The sequence below is a fragment of the Tupaia chinensis genome, unplaced genomic scaffold (genome assembly GCF_000334495.1).
Source record: "Tupaia chinensis unplaced genomic scaffold, TupChi_1.0 Scaffold000146_1, whole genome shotgun sequence".
Classification (NCBI taxonomy): Eukaryota; Metazoa; Chordata; class Mammalia; order Scandentia; family Tupaiidae; genus Tupaia; species Tupaia belangeri.
In genome coordinates, this window is record NW_006159616.1 from 8,048,583 (window position 1) to 8,058,931 (window position 10,349).

Genomic DNA, 10,349 nt, shown 5'->3' on the forward strand with positions numbered 1-10,349 from the left:
TGTGCGCCGTCCACCCAAGACAGCAAGTGGGCACAAGGCCACGTGTCCACCCACCCGCCCTCACCTCCTCGGCCCCGATACCCTGCCCCCGTGAACTCCTTTCCCGTTGGCGAGGAGCCCTGTCCCACAAGGCCCCCAGCCCGTTGCACATACCTGGATGCTGACAGAAGGGCTGTGTGACCTCAGAAGGCCACTTTCCCTCTCTGTGATCCCTTTTTTTAAAAAAAGAATTGTTTACTTAATTTTATTTATTATTTTCTTTAAAAATATTGTCGTTATTTTTTAAATAATTATTTCTTTTACTTATCCATTCATCTATTTTAATTTGACCAGAGAGAGGGAGAAGGAAAGTGAGAAAGCAAGCTGCCAGGTCTGGGACTTAAACCGCAGTCTGTGGGAGTCCAGTGCCTTCAACCACCACACCACCTGCCGGCCCGTCTCTGCCTGATTCTAAGCACAGCTGTAAGAATCATCACCTTTATTTGGGGAAAGAGCGAGGAGGCCATAACGGGAAACATCCCATGGTGGCAGTCTGCTCCCAAGCCTCCAACCCCACCCAGGAAGGTGGGTCTGAGGAGCCTATACCCACAGCCCACCCTGAGATACAGAGGGGTTAACCCGGTGCCCCCGCTCTCCTGAGAAGCACCCTCCCTGGGGGCCCTCAGTTTAGCCCAAGGTCCAGGTGGGGCTAGTCCTTCCAATCTGCCCGCAGACAATGTCCTCACAGGTCAGTCTGCATGGCCTGGGACAGACCTCAAGTCCTCCCTGAGGTAGGTGTGGAGGGGGCGGTCCTCTGGGGCCGAGGGCAGAGGCTGGCTTGGAGTTGCCTCTGAAGTCCTCTGGGATGGAAAATCCTGAGAGAAGGCAAGAGGGAAGAACGGAGGACACCACCCATTGCTCTGCCCCCTGCAGGGCCTCAGGCCTCCAGGGATCTGGGACCCTCCTCCAGGTCCAGGCCGCTAGGGTACAGGCTCGAGTGGGAGTGAACTGTAGCTGTAGAGGGGGGTGCCACTCAACCTCCCCACTCCTAGTGACCTCAAGGACAACCAGGCCTGGCTACAGAGGCGTTGGAGAGAGGACTCCCACTTCCCCTGCCCCTCGACTCTGAGAAAGATCTCCCCAACTCTTCTAAGCTTGGGCCTCTCGAGGCTGTTTGGAACAGGGTGTTGGTGTTTGGGGGAAGTGCGGGGCGGGGGTGCCCACCTGAATCTGGCAGAGGTCGAGCAGAGTGCGGACGCCCAGCAGACACCAGAGCTCGCCCAGCAGGGAGACGACGATGCCCAGCAGGTCCAGCCAGCGGCCCACGGTCAGCAGCAGCACAAACAGGCCACCCATGCGCACCAGCACCGTCTGCACCTGGCTCTGCATGCCGGGACGCAGCCGCTGCTCCTCTGCGGGCACAGGGCACTGTCACCACCTGCGGCCACGCCCCGGCCCCACCGAGGTCCAGCTGGGGCTGCCCGGACCTCCCAAGCACCCCGCTGTGGCCTTCTGTCCTCAGTCCCTACTCCCACTCCTGAGCACCCTCTGGTCTAAGATGGAGCGGGCCAGCCTCACGGTGGCAGCCAGCAGCACTGCTGGGTCGTCCTGGCTCCTGCCCTCCCGCACCCAGGTCTGACGCATCAGGGAGCCCTGCGGACTCTCTCTACCAGGCACAGCCCACCCCGGGCCCGGCCACCTTCTCTCGCAGCAGCTCTCCATCAGGCTGCGGGCTCCCGAGCGTGGCCCTGCAGTCCCGTGGCTGTGACCTTCTAAACACATCTAGGTGAAACCGCCTCTGCTCAGCACCCTCCTGGGACTTCCCGGCGTATTTGGGTGGAAATCCAAGCCCAAGCCTTGCTTCGCCAGGTCCCAGCGCCAGCCCGACCGACTCCCTAGTCTCGGCTCACCTCTGACTCCCTCTGTGCTCACCGCCCCTCAGCCATCTGGTTTTCTTCTCGTTCATTGGAGCCCGCCACTCAGGCCTTTGCACTTGCTGTCCTTTCGGCCTGGATCACCCTCCCCACTCTGCAGCTGGGCAGCTCTTTCCAGCGCCCAGATGCAACCAGGTCACTCTCGTCTGCCCAGGACCTGGTGGCAGTCCTACGCAGACAGCCTAGCCTGACTGACAGGGGCTCCCCATCAGGCTTCTCCAAACCTCGCCAGCCTCCTCCTCTCCCTGGCATGTGTGGGTCTGTCTGCCCACAATTCCTTTCCCCCATACCTCTCTCTGGGACTTCCTGCTTGTCCATATCTTCTTCAAGGCCCAATCTAAGTGCCAAGTCCAGGGCATCCACCACGCCACACCCTTCTCTAAGCTGCCCAACCGTATGGCTCGGCCTAGCACTGGGAGCTCTGGGACAGCAGCCTGTGACAGCGAGTAGCACGTGCACGCCTGCTGAATGCGCCAGGGCCCGGGGTCCTCACCCTGCATGTAGATGACAAGCAGTGTGTAGCAGATGGTGAGTGGCGTCCAGAAGCGCACGGCCTCTGAGGTGCTCAGGAAGTCCTGGTTGATGAGGGCCACAGCCGCCAGGTCACCCACAGCAAAGGCCACAGCCAGGGCGCGGCCCAGCAGCTGGGGAAGGCCGTCCGCGCCGGCCAGCAGCCCCAGGCAGACCCCACAGTACTGCTGGCTGCTGTGCAGCTCGTAGAGGCGGCAGACGTGGCGGTGCAGGCGCCGGGCACTGGTGCCAAGCAGTGCGGCCAGCCCAAGGCTCAGCAGCAGGTTCAGGGTGCGGTGAGGGGCGCCCTCCTGCAGGAAGCTCAGGCCACAGGTCAGTCCGCAGCCCAGAGAGTACTGAGACAGCAGGTAGAGCTGGAGCTGCTCGGGGCCCCGGGAGCCCTGGAGGAAAAGGTGGCAGAAGAAAGGCCTTGTCACCTTACAGGTGCTGGGGCCTGGAGAGACCTTGGGATCACTCCAGAGGGAATATCGGCTTCAGGATAAGCCCTAAAGGGCTCGTTTCTCTTGGCTTAGTTTCTTCTTTCCTTCCTTCCTTCCCTCTTTCCTTCTTCTTCTCTTTTTTTTAAGACGTGTTTGCTATAAGGTGTGTGTGCTTGCCAGACAGACAGAGAGAGACAGAGAGACAGAAAGCGAGAAATCACCTCCCAGGGGGGATGGCCACGCCGCAATCCCTTCTCCTCCGTTCTCCTCTCAGGATCCTGGGCATGCACGCACACGCACCTGGTGTGAGTTTAAGCCACCGGGTCTGGGACTTGAACTGCAGTCGACTACATGAGAGTCCAGCAACATAGCTATTACACCAATTGCTGGTCCCTCCTTCCTTCTTGTATTGCCAGAGGGTATATGAGCTCACAAGAGAGAGAGAGAGAGACAGAGAGGACACCCCAATGGGGCATAATCATGTCACGATCTCTTCCTTTCCATCTCTCCATCCCGCTGGGATTTGGGGCACGCACACGCATGTGCCCAGAGGCATGTTTCTCCAGCTAGATTCAAACCGTGGTTGGCTATATGAGATCCAACCCCCTTAACCACGTGGTGACAAGCCAGGCCATCTCTCCCCTTATTTAATTTTTTAAGAATTAATGAATTAATTAATTAAAATTTGACTAAAGAAGGACAGAGAGTGGCAGAGAGAAAGCGAGCCACCAGGTCCAGGACCTGAACTGTTTGGCCACGTGGGAGTCCAGAGCCTTAACCACCACACCACCTGCCAGTCCCTCTCCCTTTAATTTCTATTGTATCTTATTCCGTGGCCTCATCTGTGAGCTAAAGTGTGGTAGTTCCGAGCCTGGGAGACCTGATTCAAAGCCCGACTCTATGTCTGGTTACAGACCCGGGACAGGCCGCATACTCTCACAAAGCCTTGGTGTGTCCCCAGTTGAAATGGGAACGCAAGGCCCAGATGAGGCCGTGCTCTCTAAGTACTTGCATGGCTGGCTATGTGAGATGCCCAGGAGCAGCCGCTGTTCTGGGCTGGGGCCGTACCATGAGGGGACTGTGCTTTGGCAGTTGTAACTGGAGGGCGAGCTGGTGCCCTGCCTGCTCTCATACAGAACGCAGGTGGCAGTGACTGGCATACCCCCCACGTCCCGTCCCAGCCCGGCCAGGGAGCGGCTCACCAGCACCTTCTATGCAGCCTCACCTTGCCCAGGGACAGCAGTGTGGACACGGCACGGAGGGAGAACTCGAGCACCACCAGGGCTGCCACCCGGGCCCCCACGACGGTGAAGATCAGGGTCAGCCCTGCCAGGTGCACCATCTCCAGCGAGGCCCACCGCCCCTGCAGCCGTTCCTTTTCGACTTGCCGCTTCGGGTCACTGAGGGGGCGGAGCAGGTGTGGGCAGGGGTGCAGAACCACCAGCCTCAGTCCCTGAGGGAGGTCCTGGTGCCTCCAGTCACTCTCTGTGGCGAGGGAGAGGTGGCCTCATCCCTCCAGCCCTCCCCAAAGAGTCGGGTGTGACAGTGCAGGCCTGGGGCCCAGTAGGGGGCTCAGAGTGATGGGTGGGGGGCACTCACTTGGCACAGCCCACGAAGAAGTAAACTTTCAGGAGATTGCTCAGGACCGAGACTCCGAAGGCCCCAATAAGGCCTGAGGGGAAGGAAAGAGGCAGCAGACGCGGGGTGCAGGGTGTTGGGAGGGTGGGAGGTTAGGGAAGGGGACAGCCACGATGGTAGAGACCAATCTGAGAGGGGTCCCTGCACTTCCCAGAGCTGGCCAGGAGGGGGCAGGCAAGGCAAGAGTGGGGGGAAGGCGCTCACCTTGCAGGAGGCAGTCGAGGAGGCTGGAGCCCCACTCGAGGGTGGGGAGGCTGGGAAGCCAGGAGGGGAGGGACAGCAGGGAGAACATGGCAGCCTGGATCCAGCCCCAGCCTCTGGCAGGTCTGCGCAGGGACAGACTGACGTCACTGAGCAAAGGTGTCAGTGGAGGGGAGGGCCCGGAGCGGTCAAAGGCCTAGATGAAGGGAGGGGAGTGGAGAGGAGGGCCCAGAAGGGGTCAGAGGCCCAGGGGAGGGGATGGGAGCCAGGGCCTTCACCCTTCCAGGCTTTAGGAGAAGGCCGCGGGGACGAGAGGCTGTGGGAACCACCCACTGCCCTGGCCCTGTGCTCACTGTTTGGAGAGTGGAGCCAAGAGGTGTCTCTGAGGCTGGCCTTGTCTCTGCTTGTCTGATGTCCAGTTTCCTCACTCCCCCGCCCCCGAACTCTGGCTTGAAGCACACAATGTCTTCCCAAAGCCCGGGGCCTCTATCTGTCCCCAGCGTTGGGTCTGTGTCCTGCCCTCAGCCTGGAAGGTCTGAAAATGAAGATCTATCCCCCCACGGCCCGAGGTCTAAAACTGAAGATCTGTCCCCACATGGCCCGAGGTCTGAAAGTGAAGATCTGTCCCCCCACGGCCCGAGGTCTGAAAGTGAAGATCTGTCCCCCCACGGCCTGGGGTCCGGCTCGGCTCCCAGGAAGTGGCCTGCGTGGAGCCTCCTGAGCCTGAGATTGGAATCCTTTCTCTCCAGCTCAGCCTGGCCCTCCCTGGGGCTGCCCGTCCAGGTGTTCCTCCTGTGTCCACTAGGTGGCAGTCACGACTGGCTCAGGCCAGGTAGGCTGACCTAGGGCAGGGGTTCAGGAACCGGGAGACTGAGGCTGCTTGCAGACGGGATTCATTGACGTAAACAAAATAGAAAACTTTATTGGTGTGGAGTGTCTATGGGGACGGGTGACTCTGGGGAATAGCTCTAACAGGCACAGGGTATGACCGGGAACGTAGGCGTGGCTGCTTGACCCTGGCCTGGTCATCCCAGGGAGTCAGGGAACACGCCGGGCGAGAGAGGGCCCAGGGGCACCTGCCAGGCCCACTACTGGCTCTGCTCCGTAGGACCGTGGCCTGGACTTGCTGGGACCCCGTCTCCTCGTCAGTAAGGGGACATGTCATGCGCACGTTGGGCACCTGGGCAGGAGGCCTCAGTCAAAGCCCTCAGATGACATTCTGGGCTAAACTATCCCCCCAAATTCTCAGGCTGAGTCCCTAAGCCCAGCGCCTCAGCATGTGACTGTGTAAGGAGAGCAGGCCTTTTGGGGGGCGATGAGGTCACAATAGGTCACGAGGGTGGCCCAAATCCAGATGACTGGGGTCCTCATGAGAAGAGGTGAGGAGCAGGCACACACAGGGGGAGGCCAGGGAGGGCACAGGGAGAGTGCCTTGGTCAGACAGCCTCGGGAACATGAGGACATGAGTGGTGGGACTGCCACCACACCCATGGAGCAGCTGGGGGGCTCCCCACATGCACAGCCATCCCCGAAGGCAACTCCAGCCCCGGTCCTGGCTCGGTGGCTCTTCTCAAGGGCAACCAGAGGTACGTTCCAGCCCTGGCTCTGCCCTTCAGAGTGGCGTGGCTTTGGTCACAGCCGTGTCACCTCTCTTGGCCTCAGCTTCCTTACTAAAAGGATTGAACTGCCCCACACTGCTTGCGGACATCGTGAGCTGACACAAAGAAGTCCCTCAGCTCTGGTGACACTCATGCCCATGGCAGTTATCAGAGGACTTTCTGGAGAACAGAGTGAGTGTTAATTTGGACTGGATGCCCTGGGCCTGTGGCAGGCCCTGGGCCTGTGGCCTACTCTGGGATAGTCGTCCTGGTGGAGCAGGGGTCTCCGCTGGTCAACGGCAGGCTGGGTGAGGATGCAGGACGTGGGATGCCGCCTAGGTGCCCTGGTGCTGAGCCCGCCGGGCCAGTTTCCGGAGCTCGTCCCAGAAGAGCATGCTGAGGATGGTGTGGGGGCCCAGGCGCAGGTAGACAGGGCCCAGGCCCTTGTAGAGCGCCAGGGGCCCCTCCTGCCGCCAGATCTTCACCAAGCAATCGGCGAGGCCCCTGTAGAGCCGGCCCTAGGGACAGACGTGGGATGTCACGATGAAGGCTATAGGACATGCTGCCACAACCAGGTGTACCCGTGCCCAGAGCACCTGCTGCACGGACCCCGGCTGTGCCAACGACAGGAAGGTGACCGTGTAGGCAGTGACAGAAGACAAGCTGGCCTTTCCTGGCAGGGGGCCCCAGCTGCGGGCTAGGGGCTCAGTGTGGCTGGAGGCACCCAGGCCGACTTCTCTAACCTCCCTGGGAAGGGCACTTTCACATGGGGCACATCAGGGGCGGGCACTGCCAGGGAAGCTGAGACTCAGGCCTAGAGTGCAATTCGGACCCCTCCCCTGACCAGCTGGGTGACCTCAGGTAGGCCCCTCGCTCTCTCTGGGACAGGGGAGGAGACTGGAGGTGGAAGGACAGAACAGGACCTGACGTGAACGTGCCCAGCATGGGCCGGATGTAGGTGCTCAGCCCGCAGCTGGGCCACGTGTTCACACATCCATCCCACGGCTGCCTGCAGCTGGTATGTGGGGGGCGTGCTCCCAGCTCCCACCCCAGCCCCGCTCACCCTGCCGGCTCCGTCTACTGGCTGGTTGTACAGCCGCGTGCTGACCACGTCGAAGGGGGCCATGACGGCAACCACGGCAATGCTGCTGATCATGCCCCCCGCCAGGGCCACCAGCCAGCTGTCCTCTGGGAGCCACTGTGGGGGGACACAGGCTGCTGACCCCTGCCACTGCCCTCTGCCCACCCACAAGGTGCCCCCCCATACAGGGTTGGAAGGGCTGGGGCGAGAGGGGAGATGAGGCCCCTCCTGCCTGCTCACCCCTGCCTACTGCCCGACCTCCGTTAGAGCTTCAGGGGTCACTGTGGACCCCTCGCTTTTACTAGGGCCAGGGTCACACCTTGAGGGCAGAGCCCGGCCCCAGGTTTCCTAAGGGACCCCTATGTCCCTGTGTGGAAGGGAGGGTGACCCTCCTCTCTCCTCTGTGTCTGTGTGCATGGCAGGGGTGTCCCCAGCCCCTCACCTGTCGCTCCTGCACCCAGGCCTTGGCAGAGGCGAAGGTGGCCAGCTGGGCGGCTGAGCCCACCATGACTCGGGGCACAGCCCCACCCACGCCCCGCCACAGTCCCATCAGGCCCTGCTGCCGCCAGATGGTCTCCAAGGCACCCAGGACACTCTGCGGGGAGAGGGCACAGGTCAGTGGACACTCCTTCCCAGCCCGGGAGCCCCTCCAGCCCACACAGCCCAGGGGTCCAAGAGTGACATCCTTACCCGGTGGTGGTGCTGGTGTCCCACGGCCATCGCGGCCACCGTCTGGGCCTGCTGCTGCGTCTTGACCTGTGAGAGCCAGGGTGATGGCGGGTGTGGGGGTGCAGCCTAAGGGCTAAACCTGCTGTGGGTGTCCCTGCCCCGACCCTGAGCCCCTGAAGCCCAGAGCCCCCGATCCCATGCCCGAAGCGTAGGGGACCAGGCAGAGTGGACCTGAGTGGCAGGACTGGAGTCGGCCTGGGTTTGCATCTCGGTGACTGGGGCATGGCTCTGTCTCAGGCCTCAGTTCTGTCACCCTTGGGAAGCTAGGACGTGGCGAGCCCTTGTCTGAACTAACTTCCCACACGGAGAAAGTGACAAGCTGCGATCTGAGCCCGTACACTTCTCATCACCCCTGCCTCCTGCCCGGCAGGCCCAGAGGGCAGCACCCCAGGGGCATGAGGGTCAGAGCAAGGCCCCCATGACCTGGCCAAGGGGCAGATTCCAGGCCCAGGCTGGGCATTTCCAGGGAGCAGCCCCACCCAGCCTGTACCCTCTGCCCTCAGCGAGGTCTGTGGAGCCCCTGGACCACAGAGCCCCTGCTGGAACGGGGTCTCCGTGGTGGAGGAGACAAGGCACTCACCAGGTAAGCAGGACTCCCCACGAAGGCTCCCAGTGCCCCCGCGACGGCGCCTGCGATCACAGTGCCACCTGGCTGCTGGGTGAGGCCAGTGTGGCAGGCCAGGCTGTAGCAGTAGAAGCGGACGCCGTTCATGAGGCCCTGGTAGAGGAGGCCGGCGGCCAGCCCCTTCTGCAGGCCCCACAGGCCATCTGCACGGGCCACAGCGGCGACAGAGGCCACAAAGCCCCGGTAGGGACGGGGGTAGGTACCCCGGGCCTGCAGCTCCCCCTGCAGCTGCAGCCTTGTCTTCACCACTTCCAGGGGGTTGGTGAAGACACAGGCCAAGCAGCAGGCTGAGGCGCCCAGCACCAGGTCGACAGCTGGGGGCACCATCTCCACGTCCTCAGAGCCAGGGGCTGGCTGTGCCCGAGTCAGGGGCATGGCACAGGCCTGGGGTGGCAGCGTTTAGGCTGTCTATACCCCCACAGGGCCATGGGTCCGGGGATTGAGGGGGCCTGGCACCATGTCTAGGAGGTGGGGGTCCAGGTCAAGCAGGCCAGCAGCGCCCCGGCCCTGATCTATCTAGGGAGTCCACCTGCTGTCTCTGCAGACCAACTGATCAGGTCTGCCCAGCCTGGGACACGCCCCCAGGGGCCCTGACCAATCCCAGCTGCCTCTGTCTTCCACACCTCCCGGTGGGGTGGGGCTGGGCGGGCCTGGACCCTGGGATCTGGGCGAAAGGTCACTTGGCAGAGGGAGAGTGGGGGTGGGAAAAAGGTACCAACCAGCCCAGGCACCTCCTCCTGCCCTCGGAGTGGCCCTGGGTGAAAGGCTGGTGTTCCTGCCCTGCCTCTGGCTTAAGACAAAGCCCTGTGCAGGGGGCGGGTGCCTAGGCAGGAGGCCCCTGGCACTGCCTCACTCCTCCTCCCCCCCAGGTTCCAGTTTGGCTGGTCCCTGGTCCGTCCCTCAGCCAGGGCAGGTAGAGAAGGGATCCCAGGGAGCTGATGTGAGTCACAGGTGACTGTGAGGGGCAGGCACGACCTGTCTGAGCGTCCTAGGGCTCCCTCCCTCCTCGTGGGGCGGGGATACTGCCACCTACTCTGGAGGGCTGGAGATGCATGAGGAGCATGTCTGGCACAGGGCTTCGCCCAGTGAAAGGTGACGGTCCCCACCCGCCCCACGCTGTCTGGCTTGACAGCCCCATCCCTGCTCCCCAGGGCTTTAGAGTCCCTGGCCTGTGTCTCGAGGAGCGGGTGACCTTGTGCTGTCACACTCAGATGGGGGATGTGCCCACCAGGCCTGCCCTCCAGCTGGTGGGACCCCCTCCTGTGTGGGCAGGAGGTGCAGGGCTCCCCGGAGTCCTGGCAGAGTGGGGGCCTGGGATGGGTCAGCTCTGTGCCTGCTGAGGGAACGCCCACCCCAGCATGGCTCAGAGCACCTGGCAGAGGTGCTGCCCACCCTGGCCTGTCGCCAAAGCAGCTTTCTCCTGCCCAGCCACCCTGAATCGCTGGGTCCCACAAAGCCGGAGGCCAAGGGCCCTGCTTGGAGCCCCATGCCCTCCGCTCTGGTGCCCGCCCTCTTCCCAGTGGATGCCCTCAGGTGGCAGTGCCGAATGGTTAAGGCCCTCAAGCCCCCTGTCTGGAAGGCTTGGCATCCTCTGGCCAGCTCCAGGGGAAGAGG

The 10,349-nt window shown here is 62.3% G+C and overlaps 2 protein-coding genes across 3 annotated transcripts; both read right to left on the reverse strand.

Annotated features, from left to right (window-relative positions):
* Positions 1 to 461: 461 nt before the first annotated feature.
* Positions 462 to 5,514, reverse strand: TMEM82 (transmembrane protein 82). The gene is made up of 6 exons (XM_006145259.3): positions 4,706 to 5,514; positions 4,463 to 4,535; positions 4,089 to 4,263; positions 2,407 to 2,824; positions 1,204 to 1,391; positions 462 to 854 (listed from the first exon to the last, which is right to left on the reverse strand). Exons 1-6 carry the CDS (start codon positions 4,791 to 4,793, stop codon positions 729 to 731), a joined length of 1,068 nt encoding a protein of 355 aa, XP_006145321.1. The 5' UTR covers positions 4,794 to 5,514; the 3' UTR covers positions 462 to 728.
* Positions 5,515 to 5,604: 90 nt separating this feature from the next.
* Positions 5,605 to 9,311, reverse strand: SLC25A34 (solute carrier family 25 member 34). Of its 2 annotated transcripts, XM_006145260.3 has the most exons (5): positions 8,691 to 9,311; positions 8,072 to 8,137; positions 7,824 to 7,976; positions 7,364 to 7,498; positions 5,605 to 6,818 (listed from the first exon to the last, which is right to left on the reverse strand). In XM_006145260.3, exons 1-5 carry the CDS (start codon positions 9,108 to 9,110, stop codon positions 6,636 to 6,638), a joined length of 957 nt encoding a protein of 318 aa, XP_006145322.1. In that variant the 5' UTR covers positions 9,111 to 9,311; the 3' UTR covers positions 5,605 to 6,635. The 2 variants fall into 2 exon arrangements, with proteins under 2 accessions (XP_006145322.1, XP_014442044.1); XM_014586558.2 differs by lacking the exon at positions 7,364 to 7,498.
* Positions 9,312 to 10,349: the final 1,038 nt, after the last annotated feature.

Excerpts from the sequence above, each read along its gene's own strand:
- TMEM82 (XM_006145259.3), bottom strand. The coding sequence starts at position 4,793 with ATGTTCTCCCTGCTGTCCCTCCCCTCCTGGCTTCCCAGCCTCCCCACC. Across the intron at positions 2,825-4,088 it reads CACTGCTGTCCCTGGGCAAG|GGCTCCCGGGGCCCCGAGCA; the intron begins GTGAGGCTGCAT and ends CTTTTCCTCCAG. Across the intron at positions 855-1,203 it reads TCGACCTCTGCCAGATTCAG|GATTTTCCATCCCAGAGGAC; the intron begins GTGGGCACCCCC and ends GCCTTCTCTCAG.
- SLC25A34 (XM_006145260.3), bottom strand. The coding sequence starts at position 9,110 with ATGCCCCTGACTCGGGCACAGCCAGCCCCTGGCTCTGAGGACGTGGAG. Across the intron at positions 7,499-7,823 it reads CCTGGGTGCAGGAGCGACAG|TGGCTCCCAGAGGACAGCTG; the intron begins GTGAGGGGCTGG and ends GTCCCCCCACAG. Across the intron at positions 6,819-7,363 it reads CAGTAGACGGAGCCGGCAGG|GGCCGGCTCTACAGGGGCCT; the intron begins GTGAGCGGGGCT and ends GTCTGTCCCTAG.